Raw genomic sequence first — 19,075 nt, 5'->3', positions numbered from 1 at the left:
GCAAGGAACCAATATTAAATTGTGTCTTCAGGCACTGTGTTACTATCAGCCTATCACAAAAACATGATAACATAGTTTGACAGGCGTATAATAGTATTTTTGCATAGCTTGTTGGTGATTTCCAAAGAGCTATTAGCCAAAACTTGACTTATCTGGTATATCTAAGATATGGTGTGCAGTGTCCCCTTTTAGAAATATCAGAAAACTGACAAGTGCAGGATTAATGAAGAAGTAGCAGGCCTAAAAAAAACTGTCTATAACAGATGAACAGTATCTAAGTCCTGTCTTTGAGGAGCAAAGACTTGAGACAGGACCTGAGATATACATCTAGCCTTTTAGTTGATCCATAGCAGTGAAGGTCTCCAGTCATCTGTAAAACACAGAAGAGGGTCTGTCGTGGTTTGGGGCTGCGTTTCAGCCAGGGATGTTGGGGATCTTGTCAAATTAGTAATGCAGAGTAATACAGTCAGATTTTGAGTTATGCAAAATAACCCAAGACTAGACTGAAAATCAGTGGCAACAGGTCTAATGGAGTGACGAATCGAAATTCAGACAGTCTGTATGGAGGAAGGCCAGATCATCAGTAAAACAGGGAGTATCTACTGCAATCTGTAAAACCTAGCAGAGGTCCTGTCATGGTTTAGGGTTGCATTTCAAGATGATCCCACACTGCTGGGGATCTTGTCAAAATTGATTAAATTTCAAATGCACACAAGGATGGTCAGATTTTGATGTACCTTGCAGTACCATCTTGAAAGCATCTGATTGGCAATGGCTTCATTTTTCAGCATGAACCCACACACTGCCACTACAGCAAAAGCATATCAGGATAGAACAAAATAAAATAGATTGGCTTGCTCAGAGTCTGGACCTCAACATTATTGAAGCAGTGCGAGATCATCTTGACAGACAACAGAACAAAAATCAGCCAGCAAAGAAGAACTTTGAATGTCCTTCATGAAGCCAGGAGAACTATTCCAAAGGACTACTTACATAAAGAACACATGTCAAGGAGAGTTCACGGTATGTTGAAGAATAAAGGTGGTCATACCAAATATTGACTTTCAAGCTCGTCGGTATTGTACAAACTTTGCTTTTACCTTTTATTTTTCCAGGTATCTTTGCACGTTTCAATAAATAGCGGTTCCCATTCCCTATTTTCCTAGCAGAATATATAGAAACAGCAGATGAGTCGGAACTTTTGGACTCTATGTTTATTTTATGGGAAACAAATTAGTTTTTCTTTTTCTTTTAAGGACTGAAAAACTATGGATACACAGTTTGGGCACATCAGCGCAATCAAAAGGATTTTATGAAAACCCGTCTAAGATGTTGATTCACTAACCACATCTGTCCCTGCTCAAGATCAAAGTAAAGAAAAACAGTTAACCAATGGTTTAAGTGGTGTAAGCCTTCTATCAGGAGAGCAGAAACAAAGGGATATACAAAAAACCCCACCAGCCATCTGGCTTAAAAACTTGAAAGTTAAAGGGAGTAATTTGGAAAAGCAAATTCGATTCGGTCGCAGATGAAACAACACTTTGAGGTCAGGCAGTTCATCGTTAAACATTTCATCTGACTGGGCACTGTAAAATGTTATGTTGCTTCTGGCAAATGGAGGGCAGGGTTATGCATACAGCAAGATAAATGATACACACCGCACAAGGTCATTTGAGGTCTGCAAGAATAACGCCGTGGCTCACGCAGGATATATGAAAGACTGCTAAGAGGTACAGGATGTGGAACTGATTAACACAGATCAGCACACTGATTACACCAACTGAAAAACAAAAGCCAGGTACGGTTCACTGGTTATTCTCTAACAGACATTCATTGTGCTTTGTGTGACGACTACAAAACCAAACCCGCTCCTGTCTAATTTGGTTGAATTAATAAGCCATGTCCACATCCATTCAACTTGGCAAATGGTGGCTGTGAATTACAAGTCCCAATGTAATAGAGGAGAGAGTGGAAACGAAAGGCAGGTGAAGGCCAAACGACTTGCACGTGACAACTGAACACATCGTTACTGCCGCAACCCCCACGTAGAGCACACACACACACGCACAGCTGTTCTTGTTCATCCTCCCAAATGTCCCCAGAGTCAAGATACACGCAGAGTCCCTAGAGGCAGTTTTTGGAGGCGTTCTTCATTTTGAGGTCAAGTCCAATCTGACCTACAGTACTCAACAGTACAAATCCCTGATGGCAGAGAGGTGCTGGATGGATTTGAGTTTGCCATGAGCCTTTGACCTTGACTTGCTTTAGGGACACACACAGTGTTCCAGAATGAGCTTATTGTTTAGCGTGTACCCTTCCAGCCACACAACTTATCATCTATAGCCTTATATTGGCCTTAAGCGATTTGATTTTATATGTATATGCGAGAAACAAATAAATAAGGATTTAAATGATTTAATTCTTGCTTCTGGCAGAATGTTGTAGAATTATTATTTCTTTTTGTTTTTGTTTAACACTATTGTCCTTTGAGATAGCTTACATAATTCGCAATCTAATTAAGCCTCTGCAACAACGTTGAGTTTCAGTAAGAACAAATGAAGAGGCAGATTTTTGCTCCAAAATTAGCATTTTATTTGGAAGGTTGGGGTCAGAGATGTATAATTTGTGTTCCAGTACACATGGTTATCCACAAAGCTTAAGTCCAACACCTTTTTCCAGTCTTAAAGCTGATTCCGTAATTAGTGCCGAGCATAACATCCCACCCCCACCCCCAACCCTTTTTGGTACAAATTCAACAGTTGTGCTGACAAGATCACTACTTTAATTTCTTTTTTTTTTTAAGTGTGTGTTTTTTTTTCTTTTTTTTTCTTACAAAAAACTCTCTTAACTTCTACACATTTAATGTCACCCAGATTTTTATTTTTTTTTCTTTCCACTTTGTAAATAAATTTGGGAAACAACATTTTTTTTTCCTTTCTGTTGTCATGAAAAGATAAAAACATGCAAAAAACTTGAATTTGTAGTTCAAATTATACATTTACAAGTTTGGAACTTTTTGCACTTCTTCATATACTACATCAAAAGAAAGGATAAAGAAAAAAAAACATTATGTACACATTATCTTATCTTTTTACAGTGAAGTAAAACTTGAAAATACCAGATGATGACTAAGGCAAATGAAGTGTACATAGATTAGACCAAAAAAGTTTTTTGTTGTTTTTGTAAAACACTACATCACTTCAAAAAAAGAGAACAAAAAGCTGCTACAAAAGTATGATTCATAACTCCCTTTATTTGCAACCAGCTGCATAATTTTTTTTAATTTTTTTTTTGTGTGTTTTTTAGTGAGAAAGTCTAGATGTCTAGCATACTGTACAGTGTTGCTCGTAACTGTTTTTCTTTTCCAACCAAACTAACAAACGATCCTTCATTTCTTCATCGTTGTGGTTCATTTAAATAATCCTCAACAAACAGGAGCATTTTTGTAACAAAAGGAGAAATAAAAAGCATGTAGAAGCATACCAGAGTGTAACATACTTTGTTTGAAATCACTCCAAAAGTCAGTACCATTAAAGCCTTGAACATAAAACTAATCATTTAGATCCAAAAAAATGTACAAAAAGGCACATTATATCCCAGTGCTTCTGTACTGTGAAATTCAAGTGTAACTGAGCGCATTCAATACCAACAATCTGAATGGTGACAGTCCACCGGTGTTCCCTCCCACTTCCTCCGTAACTGGACCACAGTCTATGCCTAAGCTTTCAACAAGCATATGTATGCGTAGACTACAACAATAAGCCTAGGTTGGTTGTTTTTTGAAAAAAATTCTGAATCAATGTTTATTTTTTTGTTTATTTTCTGTCATGGTTCTACCTTTCTCGCTCTCAGGGAATATCAGCTGTCCATGTCCATCAACAGGAAATCTTTCCTTTTCTTCATTTTTTTTTTCTCTCTCATCTTTATATCCTTCAAGGCGTGACTGTGTGTCCTAGTCGTCACTTCCACCGTACATGTCTGCCAGTTTTCTAAAGCGAGGGCCCCAGTCGTTGAGGTAATCGTAGTCCTGGTCGCCCCCGCTGCTGGAGGAGTTGAGGGAGCTTAGGGAGCCAGCTGTGGAGCCGCTGCCCTCGTAGTCGAACACTAGCAGGGAGTCGTAGGGAGGAGCGGTGGGGTCATTGTCTGCTGCCTTGAGTCCCTGTACAAAAAAACGTTAGATGAGAAGATTAAACACCGTCTCCAACGAGGAGTGAGTCACGTAAAAAATAACTCTCTCCCACCCACTACCGCACACAAACGGCTGTACTAAAAACAGTCGGTCGCTCCCTCCGCACTTGTTCAGGAAATAAGGTTCTTGTCTGGATTAATCAGGCTCTACTGTTCCTGTGTGTTTCCTCTGTGTTTTTCATTGGGATTCTCCTGATGTTTCTAGGCTGCTGGCTTGATCGAAAGCCAAGATTGAGCATGACTAGTAGCCTCAGATGACAGTTCCATCTCCCCTTCCCCCAACTAACACTCCTCTGTCTTTGTACAGGGAGCACGACTCTGGCACCGACACATGGTCGTCTATCATCAGATCAAAATATTTGTAACATTTTATATCTGAATGTGGCCTAAACACTGCGCCTAACTGTGGCAACCAGCGAGAACGTGTCTCTGTGTGTTATCGTGAAGCCCGCAGTGCTGGTGGGAGCGGTTCTACTTTCAAGATCATGTTTGACATTCCAAGAAAACCTCACACCGGTGTGAAAAGTCCTCATGGATTGTTATTGATTTCCAGCCTCCTTCCTTAACGGGACTTGGGAGAGTTGATGGATTGCCAATCTAGGAGTTGAGATGCGCTTTGGCCATGAACCATGTGGATCCAGGCTTCGTTTCTCCCTTTTACCCCCCGGAACTGAGGACACCCAACAAATAATAAATGAATTAAAAATAAAGTGGAGCAACATAACGCAGAGAAACGAGACCTCAGCTCGCTGGGAACTTGTCGAAGATTTATAGTTTCCTCCGCACTGCCATTACAGTGCTGAAATGCTCTCAAATAAAAAGATGTACTGAATTAAAGTGCCCGGGCACTTAGCGATTATTTTCCACTTGTTAGCTTTTTGTTAAGTATTTGCTCAGGGCTGTGGTGCTGATAATTTTGTGGGAAATATGACAGATGGATCGTTCATTACAATTACAACCATATTCGCTCTGCTGGTTATAGCCCCCTCCATCTACAACCACAACCCCACTGGCAGTTTCATAAGGTTAGTCAATCACGGAACTCACTGTAATTTCATTGTTAACTGAGTCATACACCGCACCGAAGATAATAACCACTCTTAGTAAAATGGTGAACTCGCTGTCTCTTTTTTGTGCCACGGTTAACAAAGAGATGTGCAATCAATCCACTGTAATGTCTAGGCACACCTAACCCCGCCAGGCTCTATGTAAAACAATGAACGCAATCATTTAAGGTTTGCGTCCCTCTGTGGAGAGACGTCCCACCTGTGGACAACAAAGGTCATTTGAAGTTGGTGCTATTGTATTTAAACTACCCCCTCCCCCTCTGTCAGAACAAAGCAGGAGTTCAGTAATAGACCTTTGTTTGTCAGATTGTCAAGTTAAAGTCCTTCTGCTAAACCTATTCCTATTTTTTGTCCATCTAATTTAATTAGGAGACACAAGCTCCTGGGGCATGTGGAGACCATTCAGGATGGAGATCAGACACACTCCCCCTCCCCAGCCCTCGCTGTCTCCCTGCTCCTCTGGCAGATAGCCCTATCAGTTAGGTCGGAATCCAGCTCCATGTGCACGCTGAAGCTACCATGACAGAGCTTTAGTGGCAGTCAAATTTGGAACTAAAAACAGGTCAGGGTGCTCGGAAATGTCTCAAAGGTCTTGCAAGCACTATAAAATGATATGTTTTAAAAAAAAAAGCTAAAGAAAAAAATAGGTGATCAAGAATGGTTTAAACTGTCAGGCTGCTACTCACGGGACAGCACAGACTATTACATTTCATCACATATTAGCTGTTACGACAAGTAACATGGCTCACGGTGAGATTAAAATAAGAGGTGCCTGAGTAAAGGGATCTGAGAGATAGATGTTCGGGGGCAGAGCAGAGAGAGCTAGCTCTAATCTAAAAACATGGGCACCATCCAAAAACTAGGGGAGAACTCCATTTGTAATGCTGTGAAACTCTTGTCTGTTGGAGCTTGTGAAAAATATATGACTGCTCTTTTCATTTTACATTCTCCCTTCATGCTGGAGTCAATGATGGCCTGAGGCAAACGAGGGCACGCCGAACAGTTCACTGCGATAGAAAGCCAATGTATTGCTTCTCTCATCTCCTATTTCTATGCTGACACATCTATAACTCTTCTTTGGCAGAAAGTGAGGAGAAAAACAATTATATCCAAGTGAGTTAGCATCATGTACTTTTTGGGCTTTATACATGTCTGAGTGGATATTTCTGAAATGAAAAAAGTTTCAACTTTCTGCTGGGAAAAGATGAAAACAATTCTCATAACGACTGATTCAATTTAAAGTACTTCTGTGTCAACTACAAGGGAGCGAGCAACTCCTTGATGCTCAGTCATATGAGCCAAATTGTTTATTTAGACACAAGTTTATTATAAGAAAACCAGTCAGCTTGGAAATGAAATTCAAGCTTTGCGAGACCTCTGATCCTTTTATTTCAGCTCTTATCCTTGGATTTGATTTTCACCTCACCGCAAAACAATGTCAGATTTCAACAGCATTACTGGCTGATGTTTTTACCTCATTGATGAAGTCTCCGATGTCTCCGGGGTGGGGTGCTGCCGACCTCATTGGGTACTGTGGCTCAGGGTGGAGGGGCCTCTCGTCTAGACGGCGGATTCCCACCGGCTTGATGGCATCGGGCTCTATCGTGTCCGGCTGCTGGAGCTGACTCAGGTCATAATCCTGGGGAACACAGACAGAAGGGACTTAGCTAAGCACCGTGGCAAGACCCCAAACTGAGTATGATTATTTAAATAGGTAAGCACATCCTGTGCTGTAAGTAGGAAGAAGGAGTTCAGCTCAGTGGAGGGGAGATTTTAAAGTTAGAATGCTGCAAGAAGAGTTGAGGGAACATGAGGGAAACTTTAATCTTCTTGTCTGTGAAGTACAAGCCCAGGGACAATTTGACACATAAAAAAGCGCCAGCGCTGAGGGGGGACCACATCATACGCTGCAGAGTGTTTGTACTTGGGCGGTGTGCTGCGGGAAGGATGTGCAGGCGACTGTTTTGCTCTAATCAATGCCCAGACACGGGATGGTGGATATGCATAAGCCATTCCTAATCCTATTAACATTACCAAGGCAACCTGAATGGCTCGCAGTTTGCGCAAAGTCATGGGCAAGGAAGAAGGAGGGAAAAAAATGATGAAGAGAAAAAAGGAGTTAGGAGCGAGAAAGAGGCTGTGGTGAAGAACAACCCAGCTGAGCTGAATGACTGAATGGTATCAGAGTGACAGCAGATATGATAGAGAAAATGCCATTTGAGAATCAGAGTGTGTGCCTAATAAGCGTGCATGATGGATTGTCCCTCTTTAAGAGATTTTCGTAATCCATCCATCTCTAATATGCCCCTTCAAAATTGTCTTTGCTCAGTTGCACACGCACCTACACACAGACACTCGAAATAGTGGAAAAAACGTGCAGATATTCTTGAAACAATTTTACAACAAATCCTCAAATAAGGCACCAACATCCTGAATAGAAAAAACACAACCAAGCAAGAAGTCAGTTTACAAGTACTTTACTCCAGACACTTTTTTTTTTTGCTACTTGATTTAATACCCAATAACAAAAGCTCTGTTGGTGAATGGGGTATAATTACAGTCACATGCCACACGAAAAAGGTATCCATCATCTTTGGCTCATTTCAGTCCAACTCCCATTTCACCTTGTCTAAGGTCGTGCTCCAGAAGGGTCAGGAACAAGTGACAGGAATTGCAATGGAGCCATATAATGGCTGAACTATGCAGGAAGGTCTAATGATATACCAGCCCCCTTCAGGGATCAGACTCTTCACACATACGCTGGCCTGATGAAATATTTGCCACCGGCGTTCATGACCCACATTCAAAGAAGACTAAACATTGTTAAGCATTATACACCCTCTCTCTCTCTCTCTCTCTCTCTCTCTCTCTCTCTCTCTATATATATATATATATATATATATTTTAAACATGCTTTAAAATGCAAGGTGCCTGTTAGAGGATTATTTTGTCATTCTGTTTTACTGTGATACGTTTGGTCGACAGATTACTACCATTCTCATGTCCTTGCAATTATAAGCTTATCATTAGCTTAGCATAAAGACTAGAAATAGGTCTGCTTACTGTGCAGATTTGAGCATAGTTTTCCTTTTCTTATATACAGTAATATTAATAAAACAAGAGTAAAAAAAAAAGAAATCCAAAAGTTTTAAACTATTTGAAAGCTGTAGATGTAGTTCAGTAATTATTTTCTTTTGCTCAGGGTTATGAAAAATTTAAATAATGACCAAAGGTGCAAAAAAGCAAGCGCTATTTTCTAATAAGTTTGGAGTTCTCCTTGAAGTTAAGTCATAGTTCCTCTGATGTGCAGAATGTCTTCTTATCTGTGTAACAGGTGGTTAATTTGTTTCATTTATTGAAAAATAAATCAAAACCTTTCGGGGTTTTTCAAAGCATGCCTTCAAAGCCACGCTGGGTTAGGTTAAGGTGAAGGAAATTTTCCTGAGGTCACTTATGGAAGCAGATGGCTCTTTCTCTCCCATTTTTTTTAACTTGCAAACCTGTCCGCAACTGCTTGTCCATCTGTCATTATTTCCTTATTATTACTTTTTTCAATGTGTGCTGAGTGGGTGCCTGATCAGCTGTCTGCCTTTGATGAAATGCGTACTTCACAGAGCAATACAAAACCAGGGCAATGGCAGCAACAACTAAAATCATATACTCTGAGTGCACCCAATGGTCTGACACTTCAATTTCCTCCCCAGCGGGAGATAGGGAGAACAGAGGTGGGCATTATAAAGTCCACATTGCTGGGAAAGTCAGGTCTATTTTTTACCCAACACTGACTTCGCCGATTCCACAGACAAGACCATTTTCTCCTGGCTCCCTGCCCTTCTCAGCACCACTCAAAATGGAAGCTTGTTTTCCCTCAATAAATCGCTGCACCCGCTCGTTTGCCTTTGAAGGGTGTTATATCATGTGGCTGTTTCCTTTTCAACATGTTTTGGGCCGCAAGTTTGTGCATTTTGTGCTGGAAAGTGAGGACGCGAATACACAAGTGGTTCAGTCCCTCCTGTCTAATCACTGGCAGATGTGTAATGGCTTTCCAGTCGTATTGTTACCTTAGACAGGGCTTCATTATTGTGCCACAGCAGATGTCTGTCTCTAAATGACATCAGCTTACCAATTACAAGTCTCCCAGGCTAATTTGCTCCTGCTCTGGGTCAGGCTGGGGTCTCCTGCACATTTCTGCTATATCTAAGCCACCAAAGCAATTCAGCAAGCAGCAAGAAAATAGCCCATTTGGTATATTACTGCCTTTTTTTATGAAATGATTCCATTTTGCTAACAAGGGGTTATTAGGACAATTGAATTTGTGCCTGTGTGTGAGCCTGATCAGTGCGGGATGATACAGAGATGTGACTCTACCGATGCCTGTGGCAATGCATGTCTGTTGTGTTGGTGTTGCGAAGCGGAGAGCAGTTCCAGTTGAGAGACATTCCCAATATTTCTGGAACCAATTGGATCAAAATGTGTTCGCCTTATTGATTCGAGCTTTCGATTTCCAGCTCCCTCCTAGGAAAAAAAACTTCCAATTTACGTCTTATCCTAAAGTGTATCCTAAAGCGGCACAATGAGCAGACCTCATGCTAGAATGAAGCATTGTAAGTCTATGCATGCTTGCAAAAGAATCTAGGTGGTCCTCTATGTCCTCAGTAGCTTCAGCTATGCAGAAATTGCTTCCGTGCTGCATAAATATGACCTGAATATTCCACACCAACAAAGACCACACACTGTACAGCTAGATGATGTGTATAGCATGGCATTTCTCTGCAGTTTGAATAGACTCCTAAGCTGCAATAACACAAAGGTTCTCCACAAAACAAGAAAAGAAAGAAAAAGAACAAAATGTTGTTTGGGTAAACATATAAACATGTTACAATGCAGAAAGAATTTTAGAAATCTGAGCATTATTGTCATTATTATTAACTTAAAAAAATGTGTTGTTGTGGAATTTTGATACTTTTTTGGATACATCAAAGAATTACAGTTATTTAGGACCATTAAAATCTGGTTTATTAACTGCCCCTGAGATGTTTTCTTGTTTCATATCTCCCTATAGTAAACTATGCTGACACAGTCCAAATAAAAAAAACAACAAAACCCCCCCCAGTAACTTTGCATTTGTAAAGTATTTCTCTGTTACTTTATTTATTAATGCCTAATTGATATAGACATCAAAACATACAGTAATGTGCAAAAATCAAAAACAGAGTCTCTATAATTATAACCAACTTGAAAGTCGATATATGGTACAATCACCTTTACTCTTTGACACACCCTGAACTCTCCCTGGCAAGCTTTCCTCAGCAGTCTTCAGGAATAGTTCTCCAGGCTTCTTGAAGGACACTGAAAGCTGATTGACGGTGGTCTATCATGTGTTTTTCTATTCAGGTATACTTGTATTTGGGGTCTTTGTCATGCTGAAACATTTCCATGTTGCAAATAAATGCTTTGCAGATGATACTGCATGGTAGATTGAATCTGATTGTACTTTGCTGCGTTCATAATTCCATGAAGTTTGACAGTGAGAGCAGACCCAAACCATGACAGAGCCTCCACCGTGTTTTACAGTTGGCTGTAGACTCTCGTGCCGTACTTCTCTCCTGATCTTCTCTGAACATACTGACAACAATTTGAACTAAAAACTTCACACCATAAGACTTTCTGTTAATTTCGATTATAGTACTTATGTAAGTTTGCATCACTCAGCCTTTGTTTGCCTGATGGATATGGATTGTTTTTTAGACTTAACATTTTGCATTTTGTCCTTCACTACTTCAGTTTCCTCAGTTCTTTTTAGGGCACAGTGCACATCGTGGTGAAATATGCCAGGTTTTTGGATACTAGCTCTTTGGGAATGGCCTTCTTGGTGCAAAAAATACTTTGTTAAATACCCGTGTTGTCTGTGGTATTTTCAGTAGATTCAACTAAATTGGGGTGAGGGTATTTGCTAGTAACCAATACAAGGCATAAAATGAAAATGTAAAATTTGACTCTGAAAAATAGGTTCATCAATTAAGTTAAACAAAAAAAAATCTCTGAAAATAATCAGGTACAAGGACTGGACTGAAAATGAGTGAAAAAAGCAGCAATTATCCATAAAAACATTTGCTGCTTTGAAAGATCCTTTAGAAATCCAGGGAAACTATTGCTCAGGACCATTTTAAAAACAAGAACGTCTGGCTCCTTGTAAACAAAATATAAAGAAATGTGGGGTAGCTCAAGGCTTGCGCACAGTACTCCATGATTCATTTATTATTTATTATTAATTTAACTTTTCAATTCAGCACAGTTTGGGTTTCATATTGTTTGTTTGGGGCTGAATAAAAAAGCAGACATTGCCACAAATGTCATCAGATTCTCTTAAAATCATTTAAATCCTGGTACAATTCACAATCAGTAACTAACATCTGTTGTTACCTATTCTATTGAGAATAGTAGGTTTTCTGATTCTTCAGAGACACACCCAAACTGTTATGATTCTTACCTGATCCTCTTCTCCTCCACCTTCTTCATCATACTTCAGGATGTTGTCTCTCACGTCATCCTCAGGATCGATAAGGAGCTGCTTAGCCTGCCGTTCTTTATCACGACGCTTCATCCACACCACAAACATCAGCACGAGAACTAATAGGCAAAAAGAAAGACAGCTCTCATACAATGAAAAATAATAACCTGCACATTTTCATTCAAATGTAATCGGATCCAGTGTTTTAGAGCTTGGACGTGGGCCTGATCAAGGCTATCTTTTTGGTAATCCTGCGGTAATCTAGTGATATCTCGGATAATGTTTAGCTGTCTTTATAATCCCTGTGTGCGTTCGCGTGGTGTGCTGTTTGAGCGAGCCACTGAGACACTCACTGAGGAGGATGATGATGCAGAGCAGAATGGATATGATGGCGCCTGTGCCTAGGCCGGCAGCCATGATGTGCTGCTGGTCAGTGCAGTCTCCGTTGATGTCGCACTGGCACACTTTAATCCGCAGGTAGGAGGTGTTAGACATGGGCAGGTTGCCTGAGTCCGTGATTATGATGGGGATCTCATAGATACCACTTTCAAGGAAGCCAATCTTCAGGCTCACCTGAGCATAGTCACCTGAGAGACGGACAGGAGAAAAGAGCTGTCTTAGCACCTTGTTAGAGGAAACACATTTCGAGTGGTGAGTCTAACGATTAAATAACTCAGGCTGTTTAAATATAAAAGAGACAGGAAGCCTTTCTTAGGGGATTAAGTCTAAACTCTGAATGCTTGTTTGTGTAGACTATGTTCGCGGCGTGATTACACTCCTATTACCACAAATATGCAACATAAATTCCTACCTGGAAGTTGCATCAGCATATCTAATCCAAAACATGGTCCTGATTTGGATTTGGAGCTTATAAATCTACTGAATGCGTTTTGATAATGCTGCTTAGGCTAAATTCCCAGCTGCGATAATCCAAATGCCATTATCCTATTAAGATATATTCACTGCGTTTCAACTCGCACCATCTAGTAGCTAACAAACAACAGATGAGTTCCTACACTCGTGTTTTGTTGTAAATTAGCATAAACAATTAGTGACTGCTGAGTAAGGTTAATATATTGTTTCATTGTCAGATCTGGCTGTGTGATTTCTACAGCGTGTAACTAATACTCAAATTTCACAAGTGCTTTGGAGGATAACAGATGTGAATGCTATAAATACTGTATGATTTGAGACTTTTCGAATTAATCATCAAATGCCACTTTTTACTTTTCTTTTACATCAACAAACACAAACGTGGGCACGCAAGCGCAAACCAGCCGAATTGCCTTCTGTCACACGCTATCTGGGGAACAGCAAAACAAAGGTTAGTTTTACTGAATTAGCCCAGGGCTCGAGCGCCTGAGCAGCACGGTGAAATCATAGTCTGTATCTTACCGCTGATTCTTGTTATGGTCCAGTTTCTCCGAACATCAGCGGGCCTGTTGGCTAACTCAAAGGCGAATGGCCCAGCATTTGGGCTCAGGTCTCCATCAAATGCAGTGATGTTGATGGCATTCGGGTCTGGCTTTTCACATATTTCCACCTCCTGAGGGGACACCCGGGGCGCATTGTCATTGATATCCAGTAGGAAGATTTGGAGAGTTCCTGTGCCACTTGCTGGCGGTATACCTGTGTAAAATCAAAACACACATATAGTTAACATCAACTTTTTACGAGACGCAAGATTTCCCAAAAATCACATATGGAAAGCAATACTTGCTATTGAAATGCCATCTCTGATTTCGCAGTTATTATACAGTGGACATAGAAAAGAAAAGCATGAAGTTTAAACTTTGGGTTCCACTCTAAAAAGCTTTTTGCTCTAGTGGAGGAAGATCTGCACAAAATGAATACTGATCTGAGAATTTAATCTTATGTGGGGAGATGGGCCGAAAGACTCGGATATCAGAACATTTGGGGTGTGTGTGTGTGTGTGTGTCTGAGTGTGTATGTTTGTATGTGTGTCTGAAGAACGTCTTCCTGACGAAGGGCACGGGTCGGGAATACTAAAGCAGACAAACAGAGCCCACTGTCGCTCCTCTCAGGCTCCTCTATGTATTCACTCAGCTAAGAGGCTTTTTTACCATTCAGGCCACGCTCAAAGGAGCTAGTCATCCAATCCTGACCCATTAATGCTGAGAAACCTCTTTATTGGTGGAGTTTTTAAGCCTATTGGCCTAAGCTATGCTCCGTAGAACAGGGTAAACCTGAACAGAGGTAAATCCCGCCAGTTCAGAGACGAGGTGAATACATCCACATGCTCTGGGATTGCTAGCACATTAACCCCCCCAATAAGGTGCTCGGCGTTTCAGATGTGCCAAGTGCCTGGTTTAAGGTTGACCTTCGAGAATTGAGGATTTCTTTGTGGCTTTAACCGAGATAGATTTTTTTTTTTCAGCAGATGCGTTGCACTTGTGCACTGGCTTCAGGTGAAACACATCACAGAGGTAGTCAAAGTGACGCAAGGTGGAAGATAGATCTTTGAGAGGTAGGCTACACTAGACAGCTAGGCTTCCTTTAGAGAAGTGAGTATTAGCTCTTACTGCATGCTCTAACAGTAAGGCCTGGAACAGAGCGCTTGTGACAGCCTGGCTAAAACACAAAGGAATACCACTATACTACCATCTAGATAGATACGTACCATTGTCAGTAGCCAGGAATGTTGCATTGTACAGATTGTTCTTCACGTAAGGTGATTCTCGGTCCAAAATGGCAATCGTTGTGATCCGGCCGGTGTTTGTGTCGATCCTTAACCAGTTGGCTGGATCTGAGAGTTTGGAGTACCTGAAGAGAAATACAAAGAGATTCACACAGTGACTCGTTATTTCAAGCCAGGCGTTATTTACCGAGTTCTCTGATAAAAGCAACGAGAATGTCTCAAAGTTTAATTTTGTTTTCTGCTGGGAAAAAAAAAGTCTGTTTCCAGCTTGGCATTTTATTCTTTTTGTCTTTATTAGTTTACACGGAATAAATATTTTAGACCATGAATTTTTACATAATTATTCTAACTTTGGAGAGCAGCCTCACAGGGGAAACCAAACTCAGTAGCTCAAACTAATTTGTAGGACAAGCCGTGGAATTACAAAGCTAGCTCATTTCTCATGGACTGTTTTCAAGCAGATAAATACTTCCACTGCCAAATAGCTGTGATGAAAAGGAAAAAAAATAAGGCTGAAGAATGAGATGGAGACTGCTGCTGGCTGCTAAGTGTTATCTTAACAGGCCTAATGGAGAGAATAGCTGTCACCTCAACCTACCATATTACTCCATATTTTTCACACATGCTGAATAGCATTATTCATATTAGAAGCTGGATGTGATGTACTTTAAAATGGGGAGAACACATTCGAGGAAATTGGGCTAACTTTAAAGATTAGAGGAATTCTTCCAAATTTCCACATCTGAAAGGTGGACTCGAATCTTTTGAAGAGGTGTAAAGTTTCAATCAGACTCTCCTTTTTCCTTTTTACTGTAAAATGTACCTGATGGTTTGCTGCATGAAGCGATCAGGATCCTGTGCACTGAAAGTGGTCAGTGTTGACTGTGGCATCATTCCCTCTTCAAGCCTAACGAATTTGGGGTTGGGCTCAAAGTAAGGACTCTCATTGACATCTATCACTCTGATGGAGACGGTGGCAGTGGACTGTCGGGGAGTGTGGATGCCTTTGGCCAGGGGAACTTCATTCCTCGCTTCCACTGTCAGCACATACGTCCTGCTGGTTTCATAATCAATAGGCTGAAAAACAGTAAAAGAGATTGGAGGGAATCACACCTTAAACATATAGGGTAAACTAAATCACATGAAAGTTGTGGTTATGTGTCACTGATCTGAAAGCAATAACTAAATCATTTTCTTCGTCTTTGCCTGAAAAATGTTATAGTGAACACTTGCATTGGACAGTGGGATGAGATAAAGAGACTAAATCCTTTTATGGTCAGCTCAAGGATACAAAACAGCAGGAGAGCTGGTGTAAGAGATGCATAACCAATCTTTTCCATTTGAAATGTGGTCGGAATTAACAAAAAAAGGATTTTAATCTTTCATTATATTTTAAAATTTTGATTTTGCACAATATTTGCTAGGAACAAAGCTTTTACAAAATATGAATTGCTGTCACTAAATTAACCTTTGTAAAAAAAAAATCAAAAACAAAATCCAAGAGGTGCTGCAATTTATCAGTGCTCGTCTACAGATGCTTTACACAAAATTATTTTTGTACTTTCAGATAATTAATCAGGACGGATTGCTAATGGGTTTTTACTGACAAGAGGTGAGATGACATATGAGGCAACTTTCCTTCTATTAAATCCATGCATGTTCTAATCAAATAAACATGCCACATGTTTTTCATGCCAGACCACATGTCATGTATCATTGCAAACATATATGCATACATATACTATGCGTTTCCATGGGATTACAGGCTGTTTGAAGAGCTTTTTCAATAGGAGGCTTTACCTTGACGACTGTTACCAAGCCCTCATTAGTGGTTGGATCAGTGGGCACGGAGAACCTGCCGGTGGGGTCGCCCCCGGTGATTTTGTAGACAGCATTCCAGGCCGGCGTGTTGGGCTGGTCCTTGTCAGTCACTGTCAGGTTAGCCACAATGACATTCACGCGGTTTTCAGGCACCTCGCCGAAAAACTGCATGAATAAACCATGAACACAGAGAGCAGCGAGCTGTTAGTGATACTGCTGTGGCAGCGAAAAATACACTGAGCCTTGCCTCACACAGCACAGCAGGACCGATCTTGGGTAAATAGATATCTAAGGTAACTTATCATGTCGTCATGGTCATCTCATTCCCCGTGCTCCCCTGATAGCACAACAGTAGCATTACAAATTTCAGTGATTCGCAGGCACAGTAAGTGCCTCCTTCACTCGGGCAGGCATCCCCTGTACTTGCATGTGTCAACATTTGGAGGGGGATATAACACTTTACGCATGGCTGGTAACTTGTATATCTGTGTATGGCTTCAGAAATGCAGGGCAAGCAGAACTAGGTAAGTGAGCAGAACTGATAGCTGAGTGCATATATCTACATTGGGGTGAAACAGGAGTCCTTGTGGTGTCTCTTTTACGCTAAGATTGCTGTGCTGACATCTCCGATATGAGCTTGTTTCTTACCGTCTCAGCAGTAAACTCTGGCGGGTTGTCGTTAATGTCAGTGACTCTGATGACAGCCGTGGCCGTGTTAGAGAGGCCATACATGGGATTGCCCTCCATGTCACTGGCCTGGATTATCAGTGTGTACTGTGGCACTTTCTAAAGGGAAAGAAAAAAGAGGCTGAATTAGCATCACTCCCAACAGCATCATCAAAAAAATTTCCATTTGAAGCTTCATAAAAACAGGATTCATTCTTAAGACTATTGAATTGATGGAGGCTCCCTATTAAGAAGGCAGCACACTGTAAATCAGTATTAATGTGTCCAAATAAAGTGAAACCAAACTGAACAGGCTAGCTTCATAATTATCGTGACTGATGGTGGGTTTTTTTTATATTAATCTGGTTTATTTCCTGTGAGGTACTCTGAATTTGTTTGTGTGTCTCTGTGTGCGCGTGCGAAAAGTACATCTCTGCTCTGGACAGTATCATGAAGCTAACAAATGACTCTTTTCACATTAAAAACCACTCAGGTGATGGACCAGTTGCTAGGTAATGAGAGTCGGCCAAATTACTTTCATGGTGGCAACTGGCGGACATAAAATGGTGGCCCCCAGGGTGGACGTGATTGAGCAGCCACCTCAGCCAGATTGCCCTCACTAGAATTGAACCAACTGGCAACTAGCTGCATGTATTACTTTATTTATTATGAGATAGATCCCTGCAATTCCAGAGATGGAAAAATAAGATGAAAGTACAGCTCGTAGGCTAGAAAAAAGACAAAAGAAAAAAACAAAGAAAAGAAAAACACAGAGAAGGTGAAAATGAAGAAAGTCCAGTTCTACTTCTCTTTTAATTCTAAATAAGAAATATTCCCGTTGGCTTGTTATCTCTCAGACAGCCTTGATATATGTTTAAGCAGCTTTGGCATTCTTTTAAAAAGGAATCGAAACATAAACCTCAAATATACTGATATATCTCCAGAGTGAGAAGATGAAGAACATGGAATATAATGGATGGCCTTGCTAAGGAAGGTGTCACTTAAATGCAGGTGCAGTATGCCTATTAAATCAACCTTCTTAAACACTATTTTTACAGTCAGAGTAAGGTAGTAACAGTATTTGAGCAGATTAAACAGGCACCAAGGAAAGAAAAGTGTCAAATACCTCTCTGTCCAGGCCTGCTGCCACTGTAATGATGCCTCCGGTTTTGTTGTTGATGGTGAACATATTGGAGGTCGGACTCTCGGGATTCTGAGACAAGATCTTGTAGCGTAGCATCCCATTGGCTGTTTTGGGGTCATCTTTGTCAACAGCCGTCACTGTCATAACAAATGATCCTAAGGGATAGAAAGAACGAGACAGGGTGTCGATATTTTCACGTCACCGCTCTAATTGGCAATCAAAATACATTAGAAGTTCAGTGAACGCCGCTACGCTGAACACAACCGGAATTATAGCTTTGCTGTAATACATCCTTGATGCTTTTGTTTTCTTATAATACAGCTGATCGCTAGACAAAGTGATAACACAGTGGTCACCCCAGAAATGCCATCAATACTCTTTAATCTGCAAACACAGTGGTAGAGAATACACTTTATTACCTGGCTTGGAACCCTCTGGAACGGTGCCATTCCAGATCTGATGGGTGAACTCGGGTCTGTTGTCATTCATGTCGATCACATTGATCACAATGTCAATAGGGTTTTCAACTTGGTTTCCATTCAGGTCTACTGCATGAGCTCTTAGCTGTAGGAAAATACAAACACATCTGTACTATAAGCACTGTTCAAGTAAAGGATGTTCTCATACGCATAAACAACATATGGGCTTAAACCACAAAGCACTTACTCAGTCTCACCTATTAAACTTTGTGTTAAAGCCATTACAAGAATTAGTCTTATACCAACTTGTGTGCGGGTTGCTGCTCATATACAGTGCCTTGAAAAAGTATTTGGAGTACTTTTCCACGTTTTGCCATGTTACAACAACATATTTTAACAGAGATTATATGTGATAGCCACATAAAGTGTGGCATGCATTTGTTTTCAGCCTCCTTTACTTGGATAGTCCACCTATGTGTACTTTAACTTCAGTATAAATACAGCTGTTCTGTGAAGGCTTCAGAGGTTTGCTAATTCAAATGTATTTATATAGGTCCAAAACAAACAACATGTGCCCCAAAGTGCTTTATGTTTTAAGGT

General features: G+C 40.7%; 1 protein-coding gene across 1 annotated transcript in view; it reads right to left on the bottom strand.

The window, feature by feature from the left end:
• Positions 1-2,568: 2,568 nt before the first annotated feature.
• The window catches only part of cdh2 (cadherin 2, type 1, N-cadherin (neuronal)), a 61,964-nt gene continuing 45,457 nt past the window's right edge, over positions 2,569-19,075 (bottom strand). The window contains exons 6-16 of the mRNA XM_085140178.1: positions 18,476-18,620; positions 18,039-18,211; positions 16,895-17,032; positions 16,226-16,411; positions 15,249-15,502; positions 14,408-14,550; positions 13,162-13,395; positions 12,120-12,353; positions 11,746-11,885; positions 6,730-6,894; positions 2,569-4,159 (exon numbers count right to left, since the gene is read on the bottom strand). Coding sequence (XP_084996304.1) covers positions 3,953-4,159; positions 6,730-6,894; positions 11,746-11,885; positions 12,120-12,353; positions 13,162-13,395; positions 14,408-14,550; positions 15,249-15,502; positions 16,226-16,411; positions 16,895-17,032; positions 18,039-18,211; positions 18,476-18,620 — 2,019 coding nt within the window. The 3' untranslated portion in view covers positions 2,569-3,952. The remainder of the gene's footprint in view (positions 4,160-6,729; positions 6,895-11,745; positions 11,886-12,119; positions 12,354-13,161; positions 13,396-14,407; positions 14,551-15,248; positions 15,503-16,225; positions 16,412-16,894; positions 17,033-18,038; positions 18,212-18,475; positions 18,621-19,075) is intronic.

The sequence above is a fragment of the Neolamprologus multifasciatus genome, chromosome 18 (assembly GCF_963576455.1).
Source record: "Neolamprologus multifasciatus chromosome 18, fNeoMul1.2, whole genome shotgun sequence".
Classification (NCBI taxonomy): Eukaryota; Metazoa; Chordata; class Actinopteri; order Cichliformes; family Cichlidae; genus Neolamprologus; species Neolamprologus multifasciatus.
The sequence above is the reverse complement of the archived record's forward strand: the minus strand, read 5'-3'. Positions and strand labels throughout refer to the sequence as shown.